General features: G+C 44.1%; 1 protein-coding gene across 1 annotated transcript in view; it reads right to left on the bottom strand.

The window, feature by feature from the left end:
- LOC119279896 overlaps positions 1–4117 on the bottom strand; it is an 8783-nt gene extending 4666 nt beyond the window's left edge. Inside the window, exons 1-3 of the mRNA XM_037560967.1 lie at positions 4108–4117; positions 3907–4055; positions 3550–3760 (exon numbers count right to left, since the gene is read on the bottom strand). Coding sequence (XP_037416864.1) covers positions 3550–3760; positions 3907–4055; positions 4108–4117 — 370 coding nt within the window. The remainder of the gene's footprint in view (positions 1–3549; positions 3761–3906; positions 4056–4107) is intronic.
- Between the last annotated feature and the right edge of the window lie 16993 nt (positions 4118–21110).

Genomic DNA, 21110 nt, shown 5'->3' with positions numbered 1-21110 from the left:
GGTATTCGAAGTTCAATGCTTGCCACTGGCTCGCATCCTTAGGGTGACTCAGCATCTTGTCTTTTTTATCTATCTCCGGATCATTTGCGTCATCTTCTCGCTTCTTCTCCTCCCTATCCGCGTGCCAACGCAGGAGCTTTGCTACCTTAGGATCCGCGAAATACCGCTGCAGACGAGGAGTGATCAGAAAGTACCACACCACTTTTCGAGGAGCTTTCTTCCTCTTCTTGTATCGAGTGACACCGCACACCGGACATATTGTAGACTCCGCGTGCTCGTCCCGATAAATGATGCAATTGTTCATGCACACATGGTATTTCACGTGCGGTAAATCCAGAGGACACACGATTTTCTTCGCCTCCTCCAAACTGGTCGGGCACTTGTTCCCCTTGGGAAGACGTTCGTGCCAGAATGACATGTTCTCGTCGAAGCATGTGTCGGTCATTTTGTCTTTTACCTTCATCTCCAGGGCCATGAGCGTTACTTTCAAGCGGGTATCCTCGGGCCTGCATCCTTCATACAATGGAGTAACCGCGTCTAACTCAAGTTGATCCATCTTGGCTTTCTCTCGGGCGGCAGCTCTTGCGTTATCCGTCTGCTTGAGAAGCAGCTCTTGAATATGAGGGTCATGCACCCAGTCCATCGATGGTCCAGCGTCGTCTGCTCCGCCGGCATCATCATCTTCATGATCATGCCCGTCGCCTGCTCCGGCATCTTCCTCATCATCATGTCCTGCATCTTCGACATGATGATTGTGTACAGCATCACAGTCGTGATCATCTCCTGGGGATTCTTCATCTTCTCGCCCGCCCGAGCCGCGGTGGTTGTCTTGTTGCCCTTCCTCATTTCTTGCCCGGCCCGCATGGACGACTTCGTAGTCATCTTCATCACCTTGCCACCGATAGCCATCCATGAAACCACGCAACAGCAGGTGGTCCCGCACCTGCCCGGAATCCGGGTCCGCAATAAGGCTCTTCAGCTTGCATCTTCGACACGGACATCTTATCTCCGTCTCGTTCTTTTGAAGCATCTCGGCCTTCGCGGACCTCAAAAACCTATTCACGATGCCTTCGGTCATCGTGCGGACCATGGTCGCCTGCGGGGTAGAGCAAAACGATATTTTAGAACCAAACAAAAATTTGGCATGACTTTCCCTAAAAATAGGACCAAAAAGAATGCTTAATGCCAAAATTCTCGCCGAAACGGAAATGAATCAACATTCCGGCAAAATATTGGCAACTATCGCATATCAAATACCGGTACACCTCCAAACACAAACACATATGCAACACCACAAACATATGCAACACCACAAACATACATAGATCTAGCTAGGCCGTAAAAAGTGCATGTGCACATTGTTGTAAGGAGAACAACCTAAATATAGCTTCCCCCCTTACTTACCTATTAAAACAAGGTAATTTAACCACTTAATTTGAATGAATCTATGGTGGAAATGAGGTGAAAAAGAGGAGGCACCCGAGACAAGGAGGAGGTGGAGAGAATGAAGTGGGGAGAAAGTGAGTGTGTGGGTAGGAGAGGCTGTCCCAAATATCTTGTTGCTGCCCACTTACTAATGGCGCACCTCTTGCATGGTGCGCCATTAGTAGTTACAACTACTAATGGCGCACTTAAGCAGGATGCGCCATTAGTATGTTTGGATAGGCGCACTAGTTCAAAAAAAAAATTCTATACTAATGGCGCACCCACTGCCTGGTGCGCCATTAGTAGTTACAACTACTAATGGCGCACTTGGGCAGGATGCGCCATTAGTATGTTTGGATAGGTGCACTAGTTCAAAAAAAAAATTCTATACTAATGGCGCACCTGCTGCCTGGTGCGCCATTAGTAGTTACAACTACTAATGGCGCACTTTGCCCGGATGCGCCATTAGTATGTTTGGACAGGCGCACTAGTTAAAAAAAAATTGATACTAATGGCGCACCCGTAGCATGGTGCGCCATTAGTAGTTTAAACTCTAATGGCGCATCAGATTGTGGTGCGCCATTAGTATATACTAATGGCGCACCATCTTTCTGGTGCGCCATTAGTGTCAATCCCATCTATAGCCCTTTTCCTAGTAGTGTTAGGACATGGATCAGATGACGACATGGGATACCATGCGTCTCAAACAACTTACATGTGCAAGAACCTACCATGGTTGTTGTGTTGTAAGTTACCACCCTTAATTTCTTATAGCCATCATGTATAGTTACTGTTTTAACCTCACCATCATGTGCCATCATCTCAACAAGGCAACGATCCCTATCAGCAAGCAACTCATGTTGAAAATCCTGAATATCTCATGCGTGAACACCTCGCTGCCATGCTTTTCAATCGCCCACGATGTCTTCAACACAGGCATCGTATGTAGGCTCACATGGTCCTCTTGCAACTCCTTATGATGTTGTTCTTCCAAAGCCGTGTCAAATCTAAGCCAAAACTCAAGCAAAGCATGTTTGTAACCAATAATACGTGAGAAAAAAGAATTGGCACTCTCTGACCTTGAGGTGGTCCGCATAAGCCCTGACAAAGCTATTTCTTTGAAATAAGCTGGTATCCATGATTCTCGAAGGTTGAATCTTTTACTGAACCATTCATCATCTTCCAACCCATACTCTGACATAATTTCTTTCCATCGTTCCTCAAATTCAGTAGGAGTTTCAGAAGACCACACGCACCGACCTAATCGTTCATGGAAATCCTCATCGGTCTTCAAATCAGGGCCAACCTTCTGCGGAATCTTATTCATAATATGCCACATGCATAGCCTATGCGCAGCTGCTGGGAAAACTTCCCTTATTGCATTGTCCATGCTACTACATTCGTCGGTTATTATAAACCTAGGTGCAGCCCCTCCCATAGCTTTCAAGAAAGTGCGAAACAACCACTTATAGGAATCTGCCTTCTCATCATGTAACATTGCAGCACCAAAACAAACACTTGCCTTATGGTGATTGATTCCAGTAAAGGGGGTGAATATCATGTTATATTGATTGGTGCTATACATTGAGTCAAAGGACGCAAGCTCTCCAAATAAAGCATAATTTTTCCTACATGTGGCATTCGCCCAGAACACATGTACTAGTCTGCCCTTATCATCAAGAACATAATCAAAATAAAATCCTGAATTTGCAAGATGTTTTCTAGCAAGCTGGTCAACAAATATTTGAGCATCGGATGACTTGATGAGGCACCTAAGGTTTCGGTGGTGATTTTGCAACTCTCTCTTTGTACAGCCAACATTCTCAAACCCCCCCAAGTCTACACGAAGGAACCTGTATGCTAGGGATGTGCCAATGCTAGCTTTATGACAGTTCCATAATGTAGTTTTTGCTTGTTGGCTGACTTTCCTGTTTGATCTAATGAATTATTTTTTACTGGGCGATACAAGTGTGTGTGTGTGTGTGTGCTCCTCTGTGAAAAGTGTCACAACGTACTTATTCTCGACCGTGCTTTTGACCGCAAGTTTAGCTTCACACCCACATCTAGTGATTTTCCTCTCATATCTCCTCTTACTACCAGTGCTAGCTACCAAAGTTTCCTTACCTTTCCGCTCTTCACGGAAACCTTCACGGTCACAGTAGAAACACTTGTGAGTAACGACACCATTGACAGTCTTTTGCTGCCCCACACGTACTGAAAAACCAACATGATGTGCATAAGCTTCATAGAACTCCTTGGCTGCGTTCAAATCAGCAAAAGTCATCCCTATGGCTGGTCTGATGGCATCATCACACTCTGGAGTACAATATGAGCCCTACAATTTGAACGAAAGGCAGAACAGATTTACTTTGTTGGAATACAGGAAATTATAGAGATGTACTCTCTCTGTAAAGAAATATAAGATCGTTTATAGATCACTAAATTAGTGAGGGAGTACATATTAGTTAGGCAAGTACTTACACAGAAAGGTGCACTATAAGATTTCTGTGGTGTAGTAAACCCAATGTCCAGAGTTGGCCTAGTGTGGACGGCTGATTCTGCATCAGACTGGATATCACAAATAGCCAAAAAAGGAGCCTTGCTCACTTCACTTTGGCATTCCATAGTTACTGCACAAAACAAGATATACAGTTTGTAAGTGGAATCATAGGATGGACATACTTATCGTCATCTAAATTCCATCTATACAGTAGCAGTAGCAGTTTATACAGATATCAATTTTGATTAGATTACTGTCACACACAGCACACATGTCAAGCAGCAACACACGTATAGTCATAGATGTATATAACACTTAATTAGGAGCAAGTACATTATATCTTGCCAATTTCTTCAAGACAAAAATCTGGACAGTGACCTCTAAGAAAATAAGCAGTTGCTGGCAAGATGCCACTACCTCATCCCCTCTCCTATTTCCTTTTTAGATGTGCTGAACTTGGAGGAGACAACCCAATGAGCCACGAGCTAGTCGCCTCCTCTGTTTGCTTTGCAAATCTAGTCCAATCTAGAGTAGAGGAACCCACTAGATGAGCAATTGGGACAAAGGAGAATGGGGCAAAGAAGAAAATATGAAGGGTACAAATCCTCATACCTAGGGACCCAAATCCAATTGGGGATAGTTGGGGATTGAGCACGGTTGGCTGCACAATCGCCGGAGAGGAATCAGCCGTGGCGCTCGCTGACCGCCGGCCCAGCACGGAACGCTCGGAATAGGGCCGCCACTGTTAGCGGGATAATCACCAGGAGTAGAGAAATCACCGGCGCCGCTCGTCGCCCGCCGCCCAGCGCCAAAAGAAAGGGCCTGGCCGGCTCGTCTCCTAACCCTAGCTTCTCACGGTAGGAAATAGAATGGGGATTGGCATTACTGCTACGGGGAAAGGTACATAAGGGCTCAGGGTTTGTACCGAGGTGCAGAATTCTTGCGGGGTTATATTTGCAATTTGTACATCCTTCCATCTCGCAGCACACATTTTCTATCCAACGGCACAAGACCAAGTTTCCATGTTTTCGCTGAATATACGGTTTCCACCAGATATGTACTCGTTGCATGTAGCGGCGTGAGAGCTAAAAGGCCGGCGTTACTTCCTCTCTTCCAATCAGATGTGTTTCATTGCATTCCTTTGCATGCAAGCATTAATTGCTACATTCAATCTAATAGCTAGCTTATAGTAGTAGTCAATCTATTATACTAGTGGGCTTTTAAGAAAGCTTTAAGTGACATGGCATTAGTATATAGCCAGCACCCGACTATGTTATTAGCCATGCTCTTAATGGGTTTAATTAATTTGCGCTATACCATTCCACTTGGCCAAAGCAATTGCTTCTTGAACAATACTACAAGCTTATTTTCCATGTTTGCTCCGATGCTTCTGATGCACAACCCGAATTCACACGCATACGGGAGTTCACACGCATAGCATAGCGGAATTTTTAGTACAAACCATAATTAAACATAACCGAAATTTAAAAACACATAGTTTTAAAGATCTACTCGTCATCGGAGGCCTCGTCGGAGCTGCTGTCACTGCCGTGATTGGGCGGAGGCTAGTTGCCGTGCAGAGTGTTGTAGATTAGCGTGGAGCAGATGGTCGCTTGCAGTTGGAACTCCTCCAGGAGCGATGGCACACGCGCAGCCGCAGCTATCTCCGGCTGTGGTGGCCTCCTTCGCATTGAACCACACAACCTCCGCCTCCCTACGACGCTGCAGGGCCGGATCGAAGATGTCGTCGAGGTGATGGAAGCTGGCCCAAGCTGGAGCGCCAGCGTTGCGGGACTTGGAGTCGCGCTTGCGCGCCGCCTCCCTCTGCATGTCCGACATGGCAGGGCGGAAGCTAGAGCCGCCTGCCTCGTCGTCATTCCTGCGCTTGCGGGCGATGAGTGTTGAGGCTCGCGGCGGGTGTCATTATTTTATGACCTTCACAGATTATTTGAGCAGATATGGGTATGTCTACTTAATGAAACATGCCTGAAACATTTGAAAAGTTCAAAGAATTTCAGAGTGAAGTGAAAAATCATCGTAACAAGAAAATAAGGTTTTCTACGATCTAATCGCGCAGGTGAATATTTGAGTTATGAGTTTGGTCTTCATTTGAAACAATGTGGAATAGTTTCGCAACTCACGCCACTTGGAACACCACAGTGTAATGGTGTCGTAACCATACTTTATTAGATATGGTGCGATCTATGGTGTCTCTTACTGATTTACCGCTATCATTTTGGGGTTATGCTTTAGAGATGGCTACACTCACGTTAAATAGGGCACCATCTAAATCCGTTGAGACGACACCATATGAACTATGTTTTGGTAAGAAACCTAAGCTGTCGTTTCTTAAAGTTTGGGGTTGCGGTGCTTATGTGAAAAAGCTTCAACCTGATAAACTCGAATCCAAATAGGAGAAATGCGTCTTCATAGGATACCCAAAAGAAACTGTTGGGCACACCTTCTATCACAGATCCGAAGGCAAGATATTCGTTGCTAAGAATGGATCCTTTTTAGAAAAGGAGTTTCTCTCGAAAGAACTGAGTGGGAGGAAAGTAGAACTTGATGAGGTAATTGTACCTTCTTCCGAATTGGAAAGTAGTTCATCACAGAAATTAGTTCCAATGATTCCTACACCAATTAGTGAAGAAGCTCATGATGATGATCATGAAACTTCAGATCAAGTTACTACCAAACCTTGTAGGTTAACCAGAGTACGGTCCGCACCAGAGTGGTACGATAATCCTATTCTGGAAGTCATGTTACTAGACCATGATGAACCTACAAACTATGAGGAAGCGATGATGAGCCCAGATTCCGCGAAATGGCTTGAGGCCATGAAATATGAGATGGGATCCATGTATGAGAACAAAGTGTGGCTTTAGTGGACTTGCCTGATGATCGGCAAGCCATAGAAAATAAATGGATCTTCAAGAAGAAGATTGACATTGACGATAATGTTACTGTCTATAAAGCTCGACTTGTTGCGAAAGGTTTTCGACAAATTCAAGGAGTTGACTACGATGAGACATTCTTATCCGTAGCGATGCTTAAGTCTGTCTGAATCATGTTAGCAATTGTCGCGTTTTATGATTATGAAATTTGGCAAATGGATGTCAAAACTGCATTCCTTAATGGATTTCTTAAAGAAGAGTTGTATATGATGCAACCAGAAAGTTTTGTCGATCCAAAAGGTGCTAACAAAGTGTGCAAGATCCATCGATCCATTTATGGACTAGTGCAAGCCTCTCGGAGTTGGAATATACGCTTTGATAATGTGATCAGAGCATATGGTTTTATACAGACTTTTGGAGAAGCCTGTATTTACAAGAAAGTGAGTGGGAGCTCTGTAACATTTCTAATATTATATGTGGATGACATATTGTTGATTGGAAATAATACAGAATTTCTAGATAGCATAAAAGGATACTTGAATAAGAATTTTTCAATGAAAGACCTTGGTGAAGCTGCTTATATATTGGGCATCAAGAGCTACAGAAACAGATCAAGACGCTTAATTGGACTTTCACAAAGCACATGCCTTGATAAAGTTTTGAAGAAGTTCAAAATGGGTCAGTCAAAGAAATGGTTCTTGCCCGTGTTACAAGGTGTGAAGTTGAGTCAGACTCAATGCCCGACCACTACAGAAGATAGAGAGAAAAATGAAAGTCATTCCCTATGCCTCAGCCATAGGTTCTATCTGTATGCAATGTTGTGTACCAGACCTGATGTGTGCCTTACTATAAGTTTAGCAGGGAGGTACCATAGTAATCCAGGAGTGGATCACTGGACAGCGGTCAAGCACATCCTGAAATACCTGAAAAGGACTAAGGATATGTTTCTGGTTTATGGAGGTGACAAAGAGCTTGTCATAAATGGTTACGTCGATGCAAGCTTTGACATTGATCTGGATGACTCTAAGTCGCAAACCGGATACGTATTTATATTGAATGGTGGAGCTGTCAGTTGATGCAGTTCCAAGAAGAGCGTCGTGGCGGGATCTACATGTGAAGTGGAGTACATAGCTGCTTCGGAAGAAGCAAATGAAGGAGTCTGGATGAAGGAGTTCATATCCGATATAGGTGTAATACCTAGTGCATCAGGTCCAATGAAAAGCTTTTGTGACAACACTGGAGCAATGGTCTCGATCCGTGTCAACCCAACAGACACTTTCGGAGATGCCCGTAGTATACCTTTATAGTCACCCAGTTACGTTGTGACGTTTGGTACACCCAAAGCACTCCTACGGTATCCGGGAGTTGCACGATCTCATGGTCTAAGGAAAAGATACTTGACACTGGAAAAGCTCTAGCAAACGAACTACACGATCTTGTGCTATGCTTAGGATTGGGTCTTTTCCATCACATCATTATCCTAATGATGTGATCTCGTTATCAATGACATCCAATGTCCATAGTCAGGAAACCACGACTATCTATTGATCAACGAGCTAGTCAACTAGAGGCTCAATAGGGACATATTGTGGTCTATGTATTCACACGTGTATTACGATTTCCGGATAATACAATTATAGCATGAATAAAAGACAATTATCATGAACAAGGAAATATAATAATAATCCTTTTATTATTGCCTCTAAGGCATATTTCCAACAGCAATGCTGTGTACCAGACCCGTTGTGTGCCTTGCTATAACTTTAGCAGGGAGGTACCAAAGTAAACCAGGAGTGGATCACTGGATAGCGGTCAAGAACATCCTGAAATACCTGAAAATGACTAAGGATATGTTTCTCGTTTATGGAGGTGACAAAGAGCTTGTCGTAAATGGTTACATCGATGCAAGTTTTGACACTGATCCGGATGACTCTAAGTCACAAACCGGATACGTATTTAAATTGAATGGTGCAGTTCCAAGCAGAGCGTCGTGGCGGGATCTACGTGTGAAGCAGAGTACATAGCTGCTTCAGAAGAAGCAAATGAAGGAGTATGGTTGAAGGAGTTCATATCCAATCTAGGTGTAATACCTAGTGCATCGGGTCCAATGAAAACCTTTTGTGACAACACTGGAGCAATTGCCTTAGCGAAGGAATCCAGATTTCACAAGAGAACCAAACACATCAAGAGACGCTTCAACTCCATCCACGATCAAGTCAAGGAGGGAGACATAGAGATTCGCAAGATACATACGGATCTAAATGTCGCAGACCCGTTGACTAAGCCTCTTCCACGAGCAAAACATGATCAGCACCAAGACTCCATGGGTGTTAGAATCATTACTATGTAATCTAGATTATTGACTCTAGTGCAAGTGGGAGATTGAAGGAAATATGCCCTAGAGGCAATAATAAAGTTATTATTTATATTTCCTTATATTATGATAAATGTTTATTACTGATGCTAGAATTGTATTAACCGGAAACTTACTACATGTGTGAATACATAGACAAAACAGAGTGTCCGTAGTATGCCTCTACTTGACTAGCTCATTGATCGAAGATGGTTATGTTTCCTGACCATAGACATGTGTTGTCATTTGATGAACGAGATCACATCATTAGAGAATGATGTGATGGACAAGACCCATCTGTTAGCTTAGCATAATGATCGTTACGTTTTATTGATGTTGCTTTCTTCATGACTTATACATGTTCCTCTGACTATGAGATTATGTAACTCCCGAGTACCGGAGGAACACCTTGTGTGCTATCAAACGTCACAACGTAATTGGGTGATTATAAAGATGCTCTACAGGTGTCCCCAAAGGTGTTTGTTGGGTTGGCATAGATCGAGATTAGGATTTGTCGCTCCGTGTATCGGAGAGGTATCTCTGGGCCCTCTCAGTAATGCTCATCACTATAAGCCTTGCCAGCAATGTGACTAATGAGTTGGTTACAAGATGATTCATTACGGAACGAGAAAAGAGACTTGCCGGTAACGAGATTGAATTAGGTATGAGGATACTAAGGATCGAATCTCGGGCAAGTAACATACCGATGGCAAAGGGAATAACATATGTTGTTATGCAGTTTGTCCGATAAAGATCTTCATAGAATATGTAGGAATCAATATGAGCATCCAGGTTTCGCTATTGGTTATTGATCAGAGATGTGTCTCGGTCATGTCTACATAGTTCTCGAACCCGTAGGGTCCGGAAGCTTAACGTTCGATGATGATTTTTATTATGAGTTATGTGTATTGGTGACCGAAGTTTTGTTCGGAGTCCTGGATGAGATCACAGAGATGAAGAGGAGTCTCGAAGTGGTCGAGAGATAAAGATTCATATATTGGAAGGTAGTACTCGGACATCGGAATGATTTCGAGTAGTTCGGGTATTTTTACCGGAGTACCGAGGGGTTACCGGAACCCCCTGGGGAAGTATTGGGCCTACATGGGCCTTAGTGGAGAGAGAGGAGGGCCGCAAGGTGTGGCCGCACCCCCCCATGGCAGTCCGAATTGGACTAGGGAGGGGGCGATGCCCCCCTTTCCCTCTCCCTCTCCCTCTCCTTCCTTTTCCCTCTAGTAGAAGAAAGGAAAAGGGGGGGGGGGATCCTACTAGGAGTGGAGTCCTAATAGGACTTCCCCCCATGGCGCGCCCCTCCTGGCCGCCAGCCTTCTCCTCCCCTCCTTTATATACGGGGGCGGGGGGCACCCCGAAGGCACATCAATTGTTTTCTTAGCCGTGTGCGGTGCCCCCCTCCATAGTTTACACCTCCGGTCATAGCGTCGTAGTGCTTAGGCGAAGCCCTGCGCGGATCACATCACCATCACCGTCATCACGCCGTCGTGCTAAAGAAAACTCTCCCTCAACCCTCTGCTGGATCAAGAGTTTGAGGGATCTCATCGAGCTGAATGTGTGTTGAACTCGGAGGTGCCGTACGTTCGGTACTAGACCGGTTAGATCGTGAAGACGTTCGACTATATCAACCGCGTTAACCTAACACTTCCGCTTTCGGTCTACGAGGGTACGTGGACACACTCTCCCCCTCTTGTTGATATGCATCTCCTAGATAGATCTTGCGTGATCATAGGAATTTTTTTGAAATTGCATGCTACGTTCCCCAATAGTGGCATCCGAGCCAGGTCTATGCGTAGATGATATGCACGAGTAGAACACAAAGAGTTGTGAGCGATAATAGTCATACTGCTTACCACCAATGTTTTCTTTGATTCGGCGGTATTGTTGGATGAAGCGGCCCGACCAACATTACATGACCACATTCATGAGACCGGTTCTACCGACGTGCTTTGCACACAGGTGGTTGGTGGTGTCTATTTCTCCAACTTTAGTTGAATCGAGTTTGACTACGGCCGGTCCTTGTTGAAGGTTAAAACAACACACTTCACGAAAAATCATTGTGGTTTTGATGCGTAGGTAAGAACCGTTCTTGCTAGAAGCCCGTAGCAGCCACGTAAAACTTGCAATAACAAAGTAGAGGACGTCTAACTTGTTTTTGCAGGGCATGTTGTGATGTGATATGGTTAAGACATGATGTGATATAAGTTATTGTATGAGATGATCATGTTTCGTAAAAGTTATCGGCAACTGGCAGGAGCCTTATGGTTGTTGCTTTATTGTATGAAATGCAATCACCATGTAATTGCTTTACTTTATCACTAAGCGGTAGTGATAGTCGTAGAAGCAATAGTTGGCGAGACGACAATGATGCTACGATGGAGATCAAGGTGTCACAGTGATAATGGAGATCATGACGGTGCTTTGGAGATGTAGATCAAAGGCACAAGATGATGATGACCATATCATGTCACATATTTTGATTGCATGTGATGTTTATCTTTTATGCATCTTATTTTGCTTAGTACGGCGGTAGCATTATAAGATGATCCGTCACTAAATTTCAAGGTATAAGTGTTCTCCCTGAGTATGCACAGTTGCTACAGTTCGTCGTGCCGAGACACCGCGTGATGATCGGGTGTGATAAGCTTTACGTTCACATACAACGGGTACAAGCCAGTTTTACACATGCATGATACTGAGGTTAAACTTGACGAGCCTAGCATATGCAGATATGGCCTCGGAACACTGAGACCGAAACGTCGAATGTGAATCATATAATAGATATGATCAACATAGAGATGTTCACCATTGGAAACTACTCCATCTCACGTGATGATCAGACATGTTTTAGTTGATATGGATCACGTGATTATTTAGATGACTAGAGGGATGTCTATCTAACTGGGAGTTCTTTAGTAATATGATTAATTGAACTTTAATTTATCATGAACTTAGTCCTGATAGTTTTTTTTGCATATCTATGTTATTGTAGATCAATGGCCCGTGCTACCGTTCCCTTGAATTTTAATGTGTTCCTAGAGAAAGCTAAGTTGAAAGATGATGGTAGCAACTACACAGACTGGGTCCGTAACTTGAGGATTATCCTCATTGCTGCACATAAGAATTACGTCCTTGAAGCACCATTAGGTGCAAGGCCTGCTGCAGGAGCAGATGCTGATGTTATGAACGTCTAGCAAGCTCGATCTGATGACTATTCGATAGTTCGGTGTGCCATGCTTTACGGCTTAGAATCGGGACTTCAAAGACGTTTTGAATGTCATGGAGCATATGAGATGTTCCAAGAGTTGAAGTTAATATTTCAAACAAATGCCCGAGTTGAGAGATATGAAGTCTCCAATAAGTTCTATAGCTGCAAGATGGAGGAGAATAGTTCTATCAGTGAACACATACTCAGAATGTCTGGGTACCATAAGCACTTGACTCAGCTGGGAGTTAATCTTCGTGATGATAGTGTCATTGACATAGTTCTTCAATCACTTCCACCAAGCTATGAAGGCTCTATAATATGCAAGGGATGGAAAAGACAATTCCCGAGCTCTTCGCAATGCTAAAGGTTGCGGAGGTAGAAATCAAGAAGGAGCATCAAGTGTTGATGGTTAACAAGACCACTACTTTCAAGAAAAAGGGCAAAGGGAAGAAGGGGAACTTCAAGAAAAATAGCAAGCAAGTTGCTACTCCCGGGAAAACCCCAAGTCTGGACCTAAGCCTGAAACAGAGTGCTTCTACTGCAAAGGGACTGGTCACTAGAAGCGGAATTGCCCCAAGTATTTGGCGAATAAGAAGGATGGCAAAGTGAAAGGTATATTTGATATACATGTTATTGATGTGTACCTTACTAATGCTCGTAGTAGCGCCTGGGTATTTGATACTGGTTCTGGTGATCATATTTGCAACTCAAAACAGGGGCTACAGATTAAATGAAGATTGGCTAAGGATGAGGTGACGATGCGCGTCGGAAATGGTTCCATGGTCGATGTGATCGCCGTCAGCACGCTACCTATACATCTACCTTCGGTTTTAGACCTGAATAATTGTTATTTGGTGCCAGCGTTGAGCATGAACATTATATTTGGATCTTGTTTGATGCGAGATGGTATTCATTTAAATCGGAGAATAATGGTTGTTCTATTTATATGAGTAATATCTTTTATGGTCATGCACCCTTGATGAGTGGTCTATTTTTGTTGAATCTTGATTGTAGTGATACACATATTCATAATATTGAAGCCAAAAGATGCAAAGTTAGTAATGATGGTGCAACTTATTTGTGGCACTGCCGTTTAGGTCATATTGGTGTAAAGCGGATGAATAAACTCCATGTTGATGGGCTTTTGGAACCACTTGATGCTTGCGAACCATGCCTCATGGGCAAGATGATTAAGACTCCGTTCTCCAGAACAATGGAGCGAGCCACTGACTTATTGGAAATAACACATACCGATGTATGCGGTCCGATGAGTGTTATGGCTCGAGGCGGGTATCGTTGTTTTCTGACCTTCATAGATGATTTGAGAAGATATGGGTATATCTACTTAATGAAACATTAGTTTGAAACATTTGAAAAGTTCAAAGAATTTCAGAGTGAAGTGGAAAATCATCGTAATAAGAAAATAAAGTTTCTACGATCTAATCGCGGAGGCGAATATTTGAGTTACGAGTTTGTCTTCATTTGAAACAATGTGAAATAGTTTCGCAAATCACGCTACCTAGAACACCACAACGTAATGGTGTGTCCGAATGTCGTAACCGTACTTTATTAGATATGGTGCGATCTATGATGTCTCTTACCAATTTACCGCTATCGCTTTGGGGTTATGCTTTAGAGACGGTTGCATTCACGTTAAATAGGGCACCATCTAAATCCATTGAGACGACACCATATGAACTGTGGTTTGGCAATAAACCTAAGCTGTCATTTCTTAAAGTTTGGGGCTGCGATGCTTATGTGAAAAAGCTGCAACCTGATAGGCTCGAATCCAAATCGGAGAAATACGTCTTCATAGGATACCCAAAAGAAACTGTTGGGTACATCTTCTATCATAGATTCGAAGGCAAGATATTCATTGCTAAGAATGGATCCTTTCTAGAAAACGAGTTTCTCTCGAAAGAAGTGAGTGGGAGGAAAGTAGAACTTGATGAGGTAATTGTACCTTCTCCCGAATTGAAAAGTAGTTCATCACAGAAATTAGTTCCAATGATTCCTACACCAATTAGTGAACAAGCTCATGATGATGATCATGAAACTTCAGATCAAGTTACTACCAAACCTTGTAGGTCAACCAGAGTACGGTCCGCACCAGAGTGGTACGGTAATCCTATTCTGGAAGTCATGTTACTAGACCATGATGAACCTACAAACTATGAGGAAGCGATGATGAGCCCAGATTCCGCGAAATGGCTTGAGGCCATGAAATCTGAGATGGGATCCATGTATGAGAACAAAGTGTGGACTTGCCCGATGATCGGCAAGCCATAGAAAATAAATGGATCTTCAAGAGGAAGACTGATGCTGACGGTAATGTTACTGTCTACAAAGCTTGACTTGTTGTGAAAGGTTTTCGACAAGTTCAAGGAGTTGACTACGATGAGACCATCTCACCCCTAGCGATGCTTAAGTCTGTCCGAATCATGTTAGCAATTTCCGTGTTTTATGATTATGAAATTTGGCAAATGGATATGAAAACTGCATTCCTGAATGGATTTCTTAAAGAAGAGTTGTATATGATGCAACCAGAAGGTTTTGTCGATCCAAAAGGTGCTAACAAAGTGTGCAAGCTCCAGCGATCCATTTATGGACTGGTGCAAGTTTCTCGGAGTTGGAATATACGCTTTGATAATGTGATCAAGCATATGGTTTTATACAGACTTTTGGAGAAGCCTGTATTTACAAGAAAGTGAGTGGGAGCTCTGTGGCATTTCTAATATTATATGTGGATGGCATATTATTGATTGGAAATAATACAAAATTTCTGGATAGCATAAAAGGATACTTGAATAAGAATTTTTCAATGAAAGACCTCGGTGAAGCTGCTTATATATTGGGCATCAAGATTTATAGAGATAGATCAAGACGCCTAATTGGACTTTCACAAAGCACATACCTTGATAAAGTTTTGAAGAAGTTCAAAATGGATCAGTCAAAGCAAGGGTTCTTGCCTGTGTTACAAGGTGTGAAGTTGAGTCAGACTCAATGCCCGACCACTTCAGAAGATAGAGAGAAAATGAAAATCATTCCCTATGCCTCAGCCATAGGTTCTATCATGTATGCAATTGTTGGGGAATGTTGCAGAAAACAAAAAAATTCCTACGGTTTCACCAAGATCAATCTATGAGTTCATCTAGCAACGAGAGAGAGGAGTGCATCTACATACCCTTGTAGATCGAGCGGAAGCGTTCAAGAGAACGGGGTTGAGGGAGTCGTACTCGTCGTGATCCAAATCATCGGAGATCCTAGCGCCGAACGGACGGCACCTCCGCGTTCAATAAACGTACGGTCAGCGTGACGTCTCCTCCTTCTTGATCCAGCAAGGGGGAAGGAGAGGTTGATGAAGATCCAGCAGCACGATGGCGTGATGGTGGATGCAGCAGGGATCCCGGTAGGGCTTCGCCAAGCGTCTGCGGGAGGGAGAGGTGTAGCAAGGGGGAAGGGAGGCGCCAAGTGCAAGGGTGCGGCTACCCTCCCTCCCCCCCTCTATATATAGGGTCCCGGGGGGGCACCGGCCCTAGAGATGGGATCTCCTAGGGGGGGCAAGGTGGGTGCCTTGCCCCCCAAGGCAAGTGGAGGCGCCCCCTCCCCTAGGGTTCCCAACCCTAGGCGCGGGGGGGGGGGGGCAAGGGGGGGCGCACCAGCCCACCAGGGGCTGGTTCCCATCCCACTTCAGCCCATGGGGCCCTCCGGCATGGGTGGCCTCACCCGGTGGACCCCCGGGACCCTTCCGGTGGTCCCGGTACAATACCGGTGACCCTCGAAACTTTCTCGATGGCCAAAACTCGACTTCCCATATATAATTCTTTACCTCCGGACCATTTCGGAACTCCTCGTGACGTCTAGGATCTCATCCGAGACTACGAACAACTTTCGGTTTGCTGCATACAAATATCTCTACAACCCTAGCGTCACCGAACCTTAAGTGTGTAGACCCTACGGGTTCGGGAGACATGTAGACATGACCGAGACGGCTCTCCGGTCAATAACTGGGATCTGGATACCCATGTTGGCTCCCACATGCTCCTCGATGATCTCATCGGATGAACCATGATGTCGAGGATTCAAGCAACCCCGTATACAATTCCCTTTGTCAATCGGTATGTTACTTGCCCGAGATTCGATCGTCGGTATCCCAATACCTCGTTCAAGCTCGTTACCGGCAAGTCACTTTACTCGTACCGTAATGCATGATCCCGTGACCAGACATTTGGTCACTTTGAGCTCATTATGATGATGCATTACCGAGTGGGCCCAGAGATACCTCTCCGTCATACGGAGTGACAAATCTCAATCTTGATCCGTGTCAACCCAACAGACACTTTCGGAGATGCCCGTTGTATACCTTTATAGTCACCCAGTTACGTTGTGACGTTTGGTACACCCAAAGCACTCCTACGGTATCCGGGAGTTGCATGATCTCATGGTCTAAGGAAAAGATACTTGACATTGGAAAAGCTCTAGCAAACGAACTACACGATCTTGTGCTATGCTTAGGATTGGGTCTTGTCCATCACATCATTATCCTAATGATGTGATCTCGTTATCAATGACATCCAATGTCCATAGTCAGGAAACCATGACTATCTATTGATCAACGAGCTAGTCAACTAGAGGCTCACTAGGGACATATTGTGGTCTATGTATTCACACGTGTATTACGATTTCCGGATAATACAATTATAGCATGAATAAAAGACAATTATCATGAGCAAGGAAATATAATAATAATCCTTTTATTATTGCCTCTAGGGCATTTTTCCAACAGTCTCCCACTTGCACTAGAGTCAATAATCTAGTTACATTGTGATGAATCGAACACCCATAGAGTTCTGGTGTTGATCATGTTTTGCTCGCGGAAGAGGTTTAGTCAACGGATCTGCGACATTCAGATCCGTATGCACTTTGCAAATATCTATGTCTCCATCTTGAACATTTTCACGGATGGAGTTGAAACGACGTTTGATGTGCCTGGTCTTCTTGTGAAACCTGGTCTCCTTGGCAAAGGCAATAGCTCCAGTGTTGTCACAGAAGAGAGTGATCGGCCCCGACGCATTGGGTATGACTCCTAGGTCTGTGACGAACTCCTTCATCCATATTGCTTCATGTGCTGCCTCCGAGGCTGCCATGTACTCCGCTTCACATGTAGATCCCGCCACGACGCTCTGCTTGCAACTGCACCAGCTTACTGCTCCACGATTCAACATACATACACACGTATCCGGTTTGTGACTTAGAGTCATCCAGATCTGTGTCGAAGCTAGCATCAACGTAACCCTTTACGACGAGCTCTTCATCACCTCCATAGACGAGAAACATGTCCTTTGTCCTTTTCAGGTACTTCAGGATATTCTTGACCGCTGTCCAGTGTTCCTTGCCGGGATTACTTTGGTACCTTCCTACCAAACTTACGGCAAGGTTTACATCAGGTCTCGTACACAGCATGGCATACATAATAGATCCTGTGGCTGAGGCATAGGGGATGACACTCATCTCTTCTTTATCTTTTGCCGTGGTCGGGCATTGAGCCGAGGTCAATCTCACACCTTGCAATACAGGCAAGAACCCTTTCTTGGACCGATCCATATTGAACTTCTTCAATATCTTATCAAGGTATGTGCTTTGTGAAAGACCTATGAGGCGTCTCGATCTATCCCTATAGATCTTGATGCCTAATATGTAAGCAGCTTCTCCAAGGTCCTTCATTGAAAAACACTTATTCAAGTAGGCCTTAATGTTGTCCAAAAGTTCTATATCATTTCCCATCAAAAGTATGTCATCTACATATAATATGAGAAATGCTACAGAGCTCCCACTCACTTTCTTGTAAACGCAGGCTTCTCCATAAGTCTACATAAACCCAAAAGCTTTGATCATCTCATCAAAGCGAATGTTCCAACTCCGAGATGCTTGCACCAGCCCATAAATGATCGCTGGAGCTTGCATACCTTGTTAGCATTCTTAGGATCGACAAAACCTTCCGGCTGCATCATATACAGTTCTTCCTTAAGATAGCCATTAAGGAATGCCGTTTTGACGTCCATCTGCCATATCTCATAATCATAGTATGCGGCAATTGCTAACATGATTCGGACGGACTTCAGCTTCGCTACGGGAGAGAAAGTCTCATCGTAGTCAACCCCTTGAACTTGCCGATAACCCTTCGCGACAAGTCGAGCTTTATAGATGGTAACATTATCATCCGCGTCCGTCTTCTTCTTAAAGATCCATTTGTTTTCTATCGCTCGCCGATCATCGCGCAAGTCTGTCAAAGTCCATACTTTGTTTTCATACATGGATTCTATCTTGGATTACATGGCTTCAAGCCATTTGTTGGAATCTGGGCCTGCCATCGCTTCTTCATAGTTCGAAGGTTCATCATTGTCTAACAACATGATTTTCAGGACAGGGCTGCCATACCACTCTGGTGTGGAACGTGTCCTTGTGGACCTACGAAGTTCAGTAGCAACTTGATCCGAAGTACCTTGATCATCATCATTAATTTTCTCTCCAGTCGGTGTAGGCACCACAGGAACATTTTCCTGAGCAGCACTACTTTCCGGTTCAAGAGGTAGTACTTCATCAAGTTCTACTTTCCTCCCACTTACTCCTTTCGATAGAAACTCTTTTTCCAGAAAGGATCCGTTCTTGGCAACAAAGATCTTGCCTTCGGATCTAAGGTAGAAGGTTATACCCAATGGTTTCCTTAGGGTATCCTATGAAGACGCATTTTTCCGACTTGGGTTCAAGCTTTTCAGGTTGAAGTTTCTTGACATAAGCATCACATCCCCAAACTTTTAGAAATGACAGCTTAGGTTTCTTCCCAAACCATAATTCATACGGTGCCATCTCAAAGGATTTAGACGGAGCCCTATTTAAAGTGAATGTAGCTGTCTCTAGTGCGTATCCCCAAAATGATAGCGGTAAATCGGTAAGAGACATCATAGATCGCACCATATCCAATATAGTGCGATTACGACGTTCGGACACACCGTTACGCTGAGGTGTTCCAGGCGGCGTGAGTTGTGAAACGATTCCACATTTCCTTAAGTGCGTACCAAATTCGTGACTTAAATATTCTCCTCCACGATCTGATCGTAAGAACTTTATTTTTCGGTCACGTTGATTCTCTACTTCATTCTGAAATTCTTTGAACTTTTCAAAGATCTCAGACTTGTGTTTCATCAAGTAGACATACCCTTATCTACTCAAGTCATCAGTGAGAGTGAGAACATAACGATATCCTCCGCGAGCCTCAACGCTCATTGGACCGCACACATCAGTATGTATGATTTCCAATAAGTTGGTTGCTCGCTCCATTGTTCCGGAGAACGGAGTCTTGGTCATTTTGCCCATGAGGCATGGTTCGCATGTGTCAAATGATTCATAATCGAGAGACTCTAAAAGTCCATCAGCATGGAGCTTCTTCATGCGCTTGACACCAATGTGACCAAGGCGGCAGTGCCACAAGTATGTGGGACTATCGTTATCAACTTTACATCTTTTGGTATTCACACTATGAATATGTGTAACATTACGTTTGAGATTCATTAAGAATAAACCATTGACCATCGGGGCATGACCATAAAACATATCTCTCATATAAATAGAACAACCATTATTCTCGGATTTAAATGAGTAGCCATCTCGCATTAAACAAGATCCAGATACAATGTTCATGCTCAAACTTGGCACTAAATAACAATTATTGAGGTTTAAAACTAATCCTGTAGGTAAATGTAGAGGTAGCGTGCCGACGACGATCACATCGACCTTGGAACCATTCCCGACACGCATCGTCACCTCGTCCTTCGCCAGTCTTCGCTTATTCCGCAGCTCCTGCTTTGAGTTACAAATATGAGCAACGGCACCGGTATCAAATACCCAGGAGCTACTACGAGCACTGGTAAGGTACACATCAATTACATGTATATCACATATACCTTTAGTGTTGCCAGCCTTCTTGTTCGCTAAGTATTTGGGGCAGTTCCGCTTCTAGTGACCCTCCTCTTTGCAATAAAAGCACTCAGTTTCAGGCTTGGGTCCATTCTTTGACTTCTTCCTGGCAACTGGCTTACCGGGCGCGGCTACATCCTTGCCGTTCTTCTTGAAGTTCTTCTTACCCTTGCCTTTCTTGAACTTGGTGGTTTTATTGACCATCAACACTTGATGTTCCTTTTTGATTTCTACCTCTGCTGACTTTAGCATTGAAAATACTTCAGGAATAGTTTTCACCATCCCCTGCATATTGTAGTTCATCACAAAGATCTTGTAGCTCGGTGGGAGCGACTGAAGGATTCTGTCAATGACCGCTTCGTCCGGGAGGTTAATGTCCAGCTGGGACAGGCGGTTGTGCAACCCAGACATTCTGAGTATGTGCTCACTGACAGAACTATTTTCCTCCATCTTACAACTATAGAACTTGTCGGAGACTTCATATCTCTCGACCCGGGCGTGAGCTTGGAAAACCATTTTCAGCTCCTCGAACATCTCATATGCTCCGTGTTGCTCAAAACGCTTTTGGAGCCCCGGTTCTAAGCTGTAAAGCATGCCGCACTGAACGAGGGAGTAATCATCAGCACGTGACTGCCAAGTGTTCATAACGTCTTGGTTCTCTGGGATGGGTGCTTCACCTAGCGGTCCTTCTAGGACATATGCTTTCTTGGCAGCTATGAGGATGATCCTCAGGTTCCGGACCCAGTC

The sequence above is a fragment of the Triticum dicoccoides genome, chromosome 3B (assembly GCF_002162155.2).
Source record: "Triticum dicoccoides isolate Atlit2015 ecotype Zavitan chromosome 3B, WEW_v2.0, whole genome shotgun sequence".
In the NCBI taxonomy this organism is placed as follows: Eukaryota; Viridiplantae; Streptophyta; class Magnoliopsida; order Poales; family Poaceae; genus Triticum; species Triticum dicoccoides.
The sequence above is the reverse complement of the archived record's forward strand: the minus strand, read 5'-3'. Positions and strand labels throughout refer to the sequence as shown.